The sequence below is a fragment of the Panthera pardus genome, unplaced genomic scaffold, assembly GCF_024362965.1.
Source record: "Panthera pardus isolate Hobbes unplaced genomic scaffold, ASM2436296v1 HiC_scaffold_11, whole genome shotgun sequence".
In the NCBI taxonomy this organism is placed as follows: domain Eukaryota; kingdom Metazoa; phylum Chordata; class Mammalia; order Carnivora; family Felidae; genus Panthera; species Panthera pardus.
In genome coordinates this window covers 11145525-11159362 of record NW_026526666.1, presented here as the reverse complement: position 1 = coordinate 11159362, position 13838 = coordinate 11145525, and the positions used below count along the sequence as shown (strand labels likewise).

The following is a 13838-nucleotide window of genomic DNA, read 5'->3' as shown; positions in this document are numbered from 1 at the left end:
TGAGATCACGTCCTGAGCCAAAGTCGGATGCTCAACCAACTGAGCCACCCAAGGTACCCCCATTTATGTTATTGATGTGGGTTCCGGTAAGCAGTAAGTTTTTGGAGAGTCAAAAGATGGATTTTCGACTGCACAGCAGGTCAGTGCCCATAACTCCTGTGTTGTTCAAGGGTCAGCTGCATTAGAATACACACACACATGTATGTACACATACACATACACTGAATAAGCCCACAGGCGAGCAGTATCCTATGTTTTTGCTTTACTTAACTGGCACAATTTGGTGCTGGGAGGCAGCCACTTAACAGTGTCGGCATTTTTTGGTATCATCTTAGTTTTTTCCTCCTACCCTAGGCAATTTATAAAAAGTGATTTCTGAAACCCTTCACGACAGAAAAAAGCTCAAGGGTTTCATTCAACTGTGACACCACTATGAATTCATTAAGAAGTGTGTTTCAGGTTGCACTATAATTTCCCTATGTAACATAAACCCACGGAATCTGCCATAAGCTGATTGCTCATGCTGCTTATTTTATTTACATTTCTGAATGGAAGGGATTTCAGTACTCATAAAATATCTAACTGACTTATTATTTTTCATCTGCTCTCTCAGGGCAGCTATTATAAAATAGACATAGAGATAGAAGTCTTAACTTGTACGACCGGTTAAGCAACCAAAGAAAAAGTTATTGCTCAAAAGCAATTAAAAAAATAATAATTCAAGGCACCTGGGTGGCTCAGTCAGTTAAGAGTCCAACTTCAGCTCAGGTCATGATCTCATGGTCTGTGAGTTTGAGCCCTGTTTCGGGCTCTGTGCTGACAGCTCGGAGCCTGGAGCCTCCTTTGGATTCTGTATCTCCCTCTCTCTCTGCCCCTCCCCCACTCCCACTCTGTCTCTCTCTCTCTCAAAAATAAAAATAAACGTTAAAAAAAATAATTCAATAGGGAGCTTGACACCAAACAAAAGATACGGTTACTCTCAATGCCATCTGAAAGATCGAAGTTAAAAAAATTTTTTTAAGTAACTCTATTCATTATCTTTGTCCAAGTCCTAAGGGAATTGGTGGCGGTGGGAACTCAGGGGGCCTGGAATCGACTTAACTCTTTCTCTAGAGACCTAGCATTAGCAGACACGGTCTAGGATAAACGAGAACACAGGTGAATGGATGAGAGTGGGCTCCTTACAACCCAGAAATATGAATGTGACTCCTTATTAGCAGGTTACAAATCAGACTTCTGAACTGGAAGATCCTGTCATGCATCTAACTCACTATCCAGAGATACATTTTCTGTTAACCTACCCAAACACTAATAATTTCTACTTATTCCATCAGATAGAGCAAGCTCAGATGGACTCTTAGAGAACAGTCACCAGTAAATTCTGAAGCCTGATCTGCAGTCTTCTGCCTCTAAAGTCATTGTTCAAATCATCCCACTTCCTTTCTTCTGCTGCCACACTGAGTTAAATCAGTATATTCTTTGACCCCTAGTACAACCTTAGGCCTACTCTTCCACTCCATATACTTCCATCATATTATCATATTTATTGATTACACGCCTAATTAGTATAAGCTCCCCAAGGCATAGCTCCCCTGTGCCTATTCTGAAATATGTATTCCAAGGTCATCCCTAATGACCTAGCCAGCACATATATTTGATTGAGCCCAATGAAGATTGGAAATATTTTTTAGTTACTTGGAAAATCTTGGTGGCTCTCCTTATAAAAAGACAGAATTGTCAGGATGCAGAATTGATTGGCAAAATTCAGCTTGGGGAATTTTGGAACCTTATTTCAGTGCCTACCCCAATATCCTTTTATGATTTTTTAAAATTAACATGTGCCTATGTTCAGAATCAGTCACTGCAGGATGCAGCTTTAACATTAATGGTAGGCTCTGGGAAATTTGGAGTGGCTCTTTCCCATCTTTCCCACATGGCCACAGACCCAACTAATTTTAGTCCTAACTCTTGTTCTCCCATTTTGCTTCACAATGACATCATACTGTTTCATATTCTAAACCAGAATGGCCTTTAACCCTTATCAGTCTGTCATTATTAGCAATGAGAGGTTATAAAAGAGGATGATGGAAGTGTAAGTATGAGAGAGGTCTCTGTCTTATGCTACTATGGCGACTACTATGTGACTCTTGAGGCAAGACCTTTCTTATTTCAATTTTGAATTGTGGAGCACTTCACTTTTTGATGAAGTTTAAACTATTCAGATAGACATAATGAGTACCACAGTTTATAAAGACATGAACTTCATCAGTTAGATGTAAAGATGAAAGTCCTATGTGTCTCCTGTTTGAAAGAAAATAAAATAGAGACTCCCTTATCTGCCTTGTTTGACTGAAAGGACCCCTGACTAAACAAAGCCTAGATCTAAAGGGAAAACTCCTCTCTGAGTCTCAAATGACTTTTTAGGTCACTACATCTTATGTGAGGCACGTGAAAATAATTCCTCAGCCACTTCCAGTCAGATGAATAAACATGCAAGGGTGAGCTAATCTATCGCTGTGGCAGCAGCCTCTGTCTTACACGAATGCATCCCTTGCCGGTCTCAAACCCCCTACGGCTAGACTACGAGTTACTTGTGAACAAGTTGTGTTTTATATTTCATAAAGGTACCTGATAACACATTTGTTGACTGAATGAAGAAACAAGTTCATTAGTAGTAACATCTTAAAATAATGAAATTGAATGTGGAAAACTTGGGAGTATAGTACAGAATAATCACTACCATACTATAGCATGTTATAGGACAACAGTTAGCATGTTTTTAAATGCTGAGGCTCTTTAAAAACTAAACTTTGAAAACAAACTAAGATGAGCCCTATTGGAGTCCTTCCAGTCAATAAGCCAATACTGAAAGAAGAATCTTCTCAGAGTATCCAGGACTCTGAACTGCATGTTCTTAGTACAGCTGTTGTTGCTGTTGTTGTTAAAGGCGGTCTTAACAATAGCTAAAATACAGCAAGAGCAAATTAATAAGAAAAGTCTACACAGCTAGGACTTAGCTGAATTACAATCCCTAGGCTCCCATAAAGGGCTAAATCCAAAGGGATCAGAGTCAAGTAAATAAAAAATCCAGCTGAATTTTATCAGAGGGCAAAGTTTCAACTCTGAGTACCTCAGCAACCAAAGATGAATTATGCATAAGATTAGTAAAGTGCCTTCATCTACACCCCAGCCAGAAAACATTTTTCTATCTCATTGTGACTGAAGGAAAAACAGCAATGTCTTTGCTTGCCAAGAATAGTCGTCGCTATACTCTAGATAAGAGTCTAACAAACACTAAGGGATTAAAATTTAATTGTAAAGCTCCTGCTACCTGGGCATAAAAGCTTGAACTCTGGCTTCAGAAAGAAACTGGGACTCTGGCATATTGAACACATGAAAACAAGAGCTGGCGTGTTCCTAACAAAGGGTGTGAGAATATGCTCCCTTTTAAATTCTTCCCCAAACTGCTTCTCTCTCTGTATATCCTATTGGTAATATACAAGTACTCAATAAGAATATAGCCTTTTCGACACTTTGAATAACACATTTACATTTCATTTTCAGAATGCCTGAAATTACAGGATGAGATTGAGAGGGTAATTATGTGGTCTGAACTCTCTGAATATCAGTTCTCTTAATTTTGTTGAGCATCACCTAAAGCCAAAATAATTTCTTTTCTTGAGGCTGGCTTCAATCTAATGCCACTATAGAACTAAGGCAGATAATTTTATTTTTTCCTCTAATTTGGAAAGAGCACCATTAACACCCAATCTTGTATTGAGGCCTTATCAGCATTAAAGAACACACCCAAGTTCCCTATTTATTTTTAAATGTTTTTTTAATCTTTATTTATTCTTGAGAGAGAGAGAGAGACATACAGACAGAGTGCAAGCAGGGGAGAAACAGAGACAGAGGGAGGCACAGAATCCGAAGCAGGCTCCAGGCTCTGAGCTGTCAGCACATAGTTTCTGAGCCATAGTTTCATGCTTAACCAACTGAGCCACCCAGACACCTCCCAAGTTCCCTACCTATTGATAACAGCTCCTAGAAGTACCTTTACTATCTAAAATCCCCATGTTAGCCAAAAAATACCCACAAGTTAAATTTTAGACCAAAAGTTTATTCTGCTCAGTTAAACTTCCCTCCCTAATCCTTCACAAACTTATTTGATTTTGAAAGAACAGTGATATTGAAACATAGCGTATATATTTGTACTTTGTATTAAAACTTTTTTTTTTTTTTTTACCATTTCAGAGAGTCAAATTCCCTCTGAATCATTACAAACCAGCATCTACTGTTTCTTTAGTATTACTGCACATTTCCAAAAGTTAGAAAGACTTAAGTTCTTTATACGGTTGTCTGAGTATGTGATGTAAATAACCAGTGTTCTTCTTTCTTAAGTGACTTACTAGCAAGAAAAGGAATGAAATGAAAATGAACCAGTTTGAAGACAGAAAAGCAAATGGGCATTCTTTATTTTAAAGCATCAGAGTTCATCAAATAGACTAATACTGTGATGAGTGAAGAGTTCCCCAGGCAGTTTGTATACTTATATTTTTATTTTTGCAGGAAGCATTTTTGCAACCTAAGTGTCCTTTCTATTTTCTGAAAATCAGTATCAGCCTTTTCATTTAAAACTCTGTTTCACTATATGCTAATTTGGATGTAAATTTTAAAAAATAAAAAATAAAATTAAAAAAATGCTGCAATAAAAAAAAAAAAACACCTCCAAATTCATCTCCTATAGGAAGACTTCTCTAGCAAAACCACATTACTATCACCATTCTATCATTCTATATCCCATTACCATTACTATATTTAGTTTGAAATTTATTCTTTTGTACTTGCTTTGGTGTGAGTTGTGAACTGACATATTATTGAAACCAAGCATATATATCATGACTAAAGGGCTATCTACTGTATGACTTCAAGCAAATTGCTTAACTTGAATGACTCAAACTTCCCCATCTATAAAGCTAGAAAACCACAGTCTGTCTTGCAATGGCTCAGGTAAGAATAAATGAGAATATGTGTACACACTATTGAGAGAAGAGATAACAACTAACAGAAATCTAAATTACTCCTGGTTTAAAATCATAATATATTATGTAGTAGTACAAATTTATTTCCTTTGAGTATTAGTAATTTGATTGGTGGGAGAAGGAGCAAAGTTCGACTCAAGAAACAAGCCAATAAAAACTATTCCTCAAGATTATAATTTTATTCTGCATTACCATTATTCTCTCCATTTAGAGGACTATGCTGGGTCTGCAAAAAACAAAGATGTTTTCTGAAAGAAAAATCAGTAGGTTTCCTAACATGAATTTTAATATCACTCATGTAATGGGTTTGGAGTGAGCAATTTACATCAATATTTAGGCGCAGCTCTTCCAAAAACTGTTATGCAGTCCACTTTGCCCCAAGTGCTAATGATTAAGCAATCAATAGATCAGCAACAGTTAGTGACAGGATGTTCTAAACTTTGGCATTGAGATGTTCACTTTCAGGGGGAAAGGATGATTAAATATACTGCCAAATAAATTCAGGGTGAGCTTTTGTGAACTTCATACTTGACAGGCACATGTTAATTGGGAAAGAGAGTGCTTTCCATAAACTTCAAAACTGAATTAAACCCTGGAGAAAGGAATACAGACATGCATTAAAAAGCACATTGCCAGGGCACCTGGGTAGCTCAGTTGGTTGGGCATCCAACTTTGGCTCAGGTAATGATCTTGCAGTTTGTGAGTTCAAGCCCCGCGTTGGGCTCTGTGATGACAGCTCAGAGCCTGAAGCCTGCTTCAGATTCTGTGTCTCCCTCTCTGTCCCTCCCCCACTCACGCTCTGTCTCTCTCTCTCTCTCTCTTAAAAATAAATAAGCATTTAAAAAAAAAAGTACATTAACTTTTATTCTTTTTTTTCCTGCCTTTGAAAAGAAGAATTTAGTACTCAGAAAATATGGATAAAGAAGAACATCAGTGATTTCACAAACTTCTCAGTCTGGTTCTTTTTGAAGGGGAGCAATGAGAATGAAGCATGAGAAATGCCGTTAGTGGAAGTAGAGAACATCTTTTCCCTTGCTAGAAATACCCCTATTTATTAAGAAAATCAAAATTGGAACATGCTAGATTGCCCAAATAAAGACTTCAGTGGCACTAGCAAAGAAACAAAAATATAAACATTTAACATTTTTTGACCTGTCACACAATGGGCTCCTTTATTATCAGTATAATCTCTGGGAAATACCTCAGATATATTACTGTAGAAATAGCATGGTTACAGAACAATATTTTATGCGAATATAAGCTTGGTTACAATTCAAAAATGTTTTAAAAGCTATGTCAGTTCTTAGGAACGAAAGAAGTCTCAAAGCTTTGAAAAATAATCCATTTTCAAACAAAGTAAAGAGACTTATTTTCCTTGTCGGTTGAATTTCTGAATGTGACCCTACTTAAGAAAGAGGGATGTAACTATCATAGGTTTTCATTATGAATGAAGTCAGATGGAGAATATAAAAAATTACTTTCACCTATGAACAGATTTCATGTCCCTTGTTATGACAATGGAGAATTAGGAACCTTTAAAAATAATATATTTTTTTCTACCAGTATGTTTCTCAATATAAAGTTATAATTATCTACCAACTTCCCTAGTTACGAAGATGATCTTTGCCCTGGAAAAAAACATGAGAATAGTGTACAAACCTCCAAAGTTTTGATCACTATTCAGTAAAACACACTTGGCCATTTATTTCTGCTTATTATTCTTAAAAATGTAATTTGGGGAGAAAAATATTAATTATTTTTGGGAAGGGGCTGAAGAAATCCCAGTGAGACATTCTGTAGAAAGGTCTTTTGTTAGTATAACATCTGACCTTCTATATCTTTGGAAATCATGCAACTTGGCTAATGTAGTCCTTAAAGAATTAATCAAGCAGATTGTTAGGCCCTAGTTACAGTGGAGCCAGCCAATTATGAGTTGCTCAGAAATTCATCACTGGCATGTCCAACCACATTTTCCCACATAAAGATTAGTAAAAATATGTGGAAACAGGGCCCATTCCCACCTCAGCACAGCTACAATATGTGTTCAGTGAAACAGATTTCAACAGAGGTTTGCTTTAGTGAAACAAACAATTTATTTGGGAATCTTTTTTATTCCTGTCTTTACCCACTAACACCTTTTTCTGCCAAGTTGCAAAGGCTATCCTATTTAGTTAAAACCCAACTAGGGATTTTTATATTCAAACACACTTCTGAATTCAAAGTACTAAAGTCACATGCCACAAGCCTGAATTCATCAGCAAGTTAGTGAAATCCCCAAAGACCATCTTTAGTCTTCACTGCTGTGATAACGCCCTCCCAAGGCTTACTAAGAAGAAAGCTTTTCTTGCAAGAGAGAAATGAAAGGGGCCAGAGTAGATGAAGATTGGTTCTCTAAGGAGAGGGCAGTGCTGCTCTTAAATAAAGAAGCTCCTTTCAGATAAGCAGAATCAGATTCCAGTTCATTTGGTTTGCTGGCTACCCTTACTTTGAACTCTCATATTTAACCCAGCAGGCTTCAAAGCAGGTGAGAAAATGACCTACCACTTAAAAGCAATTTTTCCTTTTTCAGGAATTCTGGCCTTGGAGAATATCAGCTCTGATATCAGCACATTCCACATCTCCAGGGACTTATGCATTTTTTTATTATTATTATTGCTCTATGTCGAATGTCAGGCTTGGTTTTCATCTCAGCCAGGAAAAAAAAACAAGAAAAAAGTCCTAACTTGCTGACACTGAAGTCTTATTCCGTATAGCTTTATACCATGCAAAAAAAAAAAACAAAAACAAAAAACAAAAAACAAAACAACAACAACCAGGCACTAAAACCACTAACCATTCTAGTTCATTCCCTTCCATTTATCTCAATCTGATGTACAGTGGGGTTATTAAAAATCATTAATCCGTAGTGCCTTGCTTCACAAAAAAAGCAATTTTTGTAACAAATGTATTTTAACAAATTCAAAGTAAATTACTCTAGCATGTGAGCTAAAACAAAAATATATATTAGATGAGGAGGGGACCATGACAACAATAGAAGAAATTTAGGAAATTTTCTTAAATTGTTTTGCCTTCCTAAATAGATTGAGTTCCACTATATTTGGCTATCAAATATGTGACTTAATTGAAAACCCTAACATAGGCAGTTTGCAATTGACCAATAGTTTCTGTTCTACGAGGCAGTTTGCGAGCTCCTAGAATCTGAAACATTTCTCCCCTTTTGGTGGTACAAATACACATAGTGTACCAGCAGTATGGTACTGACAGTCTTGTTTAAATGACATATAACCACCATTTATACTACAATTTCTGTGGGAAACACATTTTGAATGTACTATTGGGACATGGCTCCCACAGCGTGAAGGGGGTAGTATTCTTCACTACAGCTGCACTTTGGTGATAATGATGACCATGACGGGTGACAACAACAGTAACACTCCCCTTTAACCCTCACAAAAACCCATGAGGTAGTACTACTCTCATTTCACGATGAGGGGGAGAAATGGTTAAGTAACTTATCTGAAGTTGCACAGACAGTAAATGTCAGGCTGGAACTCAAAGCAAAGCAGTTTGGCTCCAGAACCTATGCTCATCACCATTCTGCAATGCTGCCCCCCTTCTCTACCTCAAAAAAGTGGCACTATCCAAGCAATCTACGTTCCTCCTATGGGGGTAGAGGAGAGCAGGGCTTCTTAGATTTTAAATGTGCATATAGGATCACCTGGGGGTCATGTTAAAAAGCAGATTCAGGACGTGTGGAGTGGTGCCTGAGGCTATATCTTTCTAACAAGCTCCTGGGTGATGGTGATGTTCCTACCACATAGACTACTCTGGGTGATGGTGACGTTCCTACTCCATAGACCACACTATATTAAGAGGTGAAGAAGTAGAATTTGAGCCTCCAGCTCCGTTGCTGGCTGATTGGCTGTTCGGCATTTATACGTTGTGTTCATAAGATGGGGATGGCCCTTATATAATAATTTTCCATAAAGTCTTCAATGAAACCTGACTTTGATACTGCAGCATACCAAATATTGATTTCCAGGTACTTTCAGTAAATAGTTAGCTTTTAGGAACTTAAAATGTGCATGTAAAGGCCAGAGGATAAAATGTGGCTATAAAAGTTTGCTGTGAGGCACATTTTTCACTATATACCACCAACCATACAAATATCAAAAGATAGTAAATAAATGCCTGTTTATTGTTCACTAACTAGAATCACAGTAAATTAATAACTTTTGGTCTAAAAAAAAGTGTCCACTTTAAAATACATAATTATTCATTCTCAGACTCTTCTAGAAGAGTGCTAAGGAGCTTGTGCTATGTAATCTTAAAGGCTCTTCCGGTGCCATCAGCAATGTCTCAGGTAAAGACAGACACTATATACTAACATGAATGGACAGAACAGATAGTGAGTACACTCCACATTATTTTTAGCTGGAAGTATACTACTAACAATTGCTACCTATCGATTCCAGATTCTAGATCTTGCTCCTCACTCAATTTTATCTTTTCCCCACTGCCCTGAGAGAAACCCAAGGAGTTTTCCACTGCTCGCCTGTGATCTCAAATACACAGCTGCATATATTTTTCCAGTTGTTAAATGGACAGGATTCCTTTTCTAGTCAACTTTTTCCATGCCAGATTACACAGTAAGGTCATTTCAGTTTGAGATGCACTCACTCCCTAGGCAGCACCACTGCGAATAACAGTTATGGTATGATCACTACACTTCCCTTTTACACTAAAAGGAAATAGTCCGTTTCCAACCCAAATATCTATACTCCCTGAACAACAGTGGGGAGTCATTCCCCTTGAAGACTGACCCAGAATCAAGTGCAGTCGCAGACTCCTAGGCCTACAGCCAGTGGCAAGTTAACACATTATACAGTTGACCTTCAGGGAAAAAGGGAAACCAGTGCTTTTACTACTGGTGCCAAAAGAAAACCAACTGATCTTTAAGGCACAAAATAAACTGTTCTTAAGGCAGAAAAAGAAATTGTGAGGAAACAGAGAGTCAAAATGGAGGCATATAGAGAAAAATATAGAAATTACATTACCGAGTAAGGGCCAGTGTTTCTACAGTTCTCAATGCTTTTTGATCTGGGACTAGAATGAATTAGCATTTTCCTTTTGGGTTTGAACTATTATTACCTGGTAAAAATGCCAAGATGTACAAGAGAGACACATTTTTTTAAAGGCTCAGAGACTCAAAGGGACTTATCTTTGGTAATTTTACTTTAAGCCAGTGCCACTAATTACTAACTTTATGTAGAAGAGTAAATAATCATGGGATACTCTCTCTAATATCAAGTACTTTCTGGACCTGGGTCAGGAAATGGGGAAGTAGTTCAAAATTGAAGGACAAAAATGAAACTAAAGGTCTATACACGGTTTTACACCCAAGATTGGGGAAAGTCAATAAGAACATGAAGATACAACAGGGAGAAGCTTTGAGTAAAGAAGCGTATTCTGTACTCAGGGCAAATGTCGCATCTGTACCATCTTACCTACTTATTCTCCATCAGCAAAGCTTACAACTGATGATTTCATTTAAATGGAAAAATCAAAATTTGTTTACAAAATAGGGAATTTTTTTAAATGCCAAAAAGAAAGCATTTAAAAGAGTTGGATTATTCCTCAGCTAGTAACAAGTGCTGTGTCTACCACCAAAAGTGATCTACAAAGACCAACTGTATAATGTTACACCATTGTAGTCTTTAAATTTTTAAGCAACAAAAATATAGCTCAAGTCACCAAGAAACTTATGTTTGACATATTTATGGCAGCAACTTTACAAATCAGTTCCTGTAATTTACTATAACAAACATCTTCCACTGATCAACTGGCTTAGCACAAACAGATCAGAGATGGTTTCTTGTGTGTTTTACAAATACTCTACACAAGTCCTTGAGATCATACTTACAGCTTTAGCAAAAACACCCATGATTTCAGGAAACTGGTGTGTGAGAAGAGCTATCATTGCTGTAGAAGAACACAGTCCTGCTGTGAAATGGATGAAAAAAGGAAGCTCCTTCTTTGGGTAAACAGAAACATGATGAAAGGCTGCAAGGGAGAAAAGGTTGAAATGGATTTTATTTAAGAATACAGTGTAAGCCAGTTTTAATGTTTTCAAACAAAGTTTATTTTTTAAAACTAAAAAGGAAAATCATTTTTTTTTTAAAAGAACAAGGCATCTCGGGGTAGCAAGATAGAAGAGAGTTATTCATTATTTATTCCAGCATCAACAGCCTATCTACGGAGCCAGATGACTGTGCTGGGGACTAAGAATAGGATGGCATCGTGGGAAAGAACATTAATTGTAAAGTCATGCTGAGGTGCTTTTGAAAAAGAGCTTTGTCACTTATTAGCTGTGTGATCTTGAATAAGTTGCTAAACCCTCTCATAGTTGCTATGGAGTTGTTATGATGAACACTGTAAGTCCTTACTAAATGTGAGTTGTTATAATTCTTGTTCTTTAGGAGCTCAGAGACAAGTACAGAATCGAGAGACAGATGTGTGGTTGTAGATTTCCCAGAACCACAATTTTACCCAGTTATTAATAAATGTTCTATCTGTAGCATTTCATAGAGCACTATAAAACCTGAACTAGAACACCAAAGCCCTAGGATTCTGATCATAAACCAAGTACCCTGTCTTCTTTTACCACATTCACAGATTAAATCAGGGATTATTTTTCTAAAGACTGGATATTTCATTACTAACAGTATTCAAGCATTTATATCTTATTTGAAATTTGATTGAAAATACCTGCATACCAATGCTGATGAGCCTATTACCATGCTTGGCACATAGTAGGTGCTCAATAAACGTCTGTTAAACTGAGAGCTATTCTGGGACTTCATTAGTCCAGTAAGTTGACTGCTCAGGGCTGGACACAAACCCAGGAATTCCTGATGTAATATCCTACATAAGTAAGGGATGACTAATTCAGTGCTGAATCAAGGTCAGCTATAAATTTCACTTTTTTAAACATAATGATTCACAGAGAAGATTACACCTAAGTTTCCTTTGGTAGCCATATTTTTTATGTCTTATACTATACTCTGAAAGAATATGCCAAAAACCAAACTCATTAAAAATCCAGAAAATTTCCAGAGGCTTGAATCACTTTTAAAGTAGAAGCACACCAAATCTGAACTTTTTAAAAACGTTAGAAACATTAGAAGCTACGGACAACATTGAACTTTCAGCACCCAAAAAACCAGCAGTCCCTTTTGCCCTGTCCCTCAGCCATGAGAAGACAACTTCTTCCAGCAAACCAAGAGAGGCAAACCATCATACTTGCAAAGACAGGGAACACTTAAATATACCAATGGTCACTAATACTCTTATTATGTGACAGATGGCAACATTAATAAAGTTAATTAAACTGTATGGCATTTTATGGCTCACAAAGTGCTTTAATTTACATTAGTTTGATTTTTTCCCAATTTCCCTAAGAGATAGATATTATTTCCACTTTATAAGGCAGAAAACTATATAGCTTTAGTAAGATAATCTCCTAAAATATGAAATTTTTATACTATAGGAGAGACTTAAGTTTTTCTTTTTGGATGGCTTTCTGTAGATTCACTTGTCAGTCAATGTTTGGCTAATACATCAATATAATGGATGACTAGTACAGAAACACTCCCTTGGAAGTAAAGTTCAAATTTCATCACTGGCTTGTAGAGAAGAATTTATCAGGAGGCATAAAAGACAACTAAATAGCTATGTGAACTAAGGGAATAGTTCAAGTCTGAGCTTATGAGGTTCATAAGCAAATTCCAGAATGTTGTAAGTCATATCAAGGTTGAAGGAGAATTGAAAACAAAAAAACATTAAGTACTCCTGGGTATTAGAACTCCACATTATTAAAAATTTGTTCATTCTACCACAGTCAGACACAGACAAATATTCTCAGAACAAACAATATAATCAAACAAAGACCCCAGCATATCCCTCTTCTCCTACCTCCTGGAATTTGCAAATGTCTAAGTACCCTAGAAATAATCAAGGCCTGCCAAAAAGCAAACTCTCTGTTCTTATAAGCTGGGACTCTGGCAACACGTGCGAAAAACCCTGACTTTATTCATATTACTATGTAAAATTGGCCTTATATCAGGCAACCTTTATAATTTTGGGGAGGGGTATTTCAGGCTAAATGTATTAACCTAATATAATATACTATTGCATATTGATGTTCCATAATCAAAGATTTATTCTTTTGCCTTATTTCTGTTAAAATGGAAAACAACAAGAACAACTACTACCAGCACCATCCTAGGAAAGAAAATAAAATTTCTCTCACTAATGACATTCTAATTGCTGAAGTCAATGGATTCTTCTCAGTAATCACCTTCCTTGGTATCAGATACTCCTCCTCACTTGGATTTTTTCCCCTCTTTTTAGTTCCTAGCCTATCTAGTTCTGGTTCTTGTCCTGTCCCTGACCACTACTTCACTGAATCTTCCAGACTCCTTATCAGCCACCCATTCCTTCAACATTTTTGTGCCCCCATGGTTCTGCTCTTAGCTTACTTCTCACTCTACAGTTTCCCTTAGTGATCTCATTCATAGCTAGGAAATGATGACTACCAAGTTGGTTTGGTGAGGTAGAGAGATGTCAAGAGAAAGGTATCAGAACCCCTGGCAATTTTGTTTACACAACCTGACCCTGTCCCTAGCCCACAGCTAAATGAACCAGGAATAAACACATGGATTCTGATTCTGTCAGCATCTGATTCTGTCTCCCAGAAGTTTTACAGGCAGGATTGAGTTATTATTCATACTGTAC

At 37.0% G+C, this 13838-nt stretch overlaps 1 protein-coding gene across 6 annotated transcripts in view; it reads right to left on the bottom strand.

The window, feature by feature from the left end:
- ST7L (suppression of tumorigenicity 7 like) overlaps positions 1-13838 on the bottom strand; it is a 103706-nt gene that overhangs the window by 33761 nt on the left and 56107 nt on the right. For all 6 annotated transcript variants that reach the window (XM_053891135.1, XM_053891132.1, XM_053891125.1 and 3 more), the window contains exon 14: positions 10966-11105. In XM_053891135.1, the coding sequence (XP_053747110.1) occupies positions 10966-11105 (140 nt within the window). The remainder of the gene's footprint in view (positions 1-10965; positions 11106-13838) is intronic.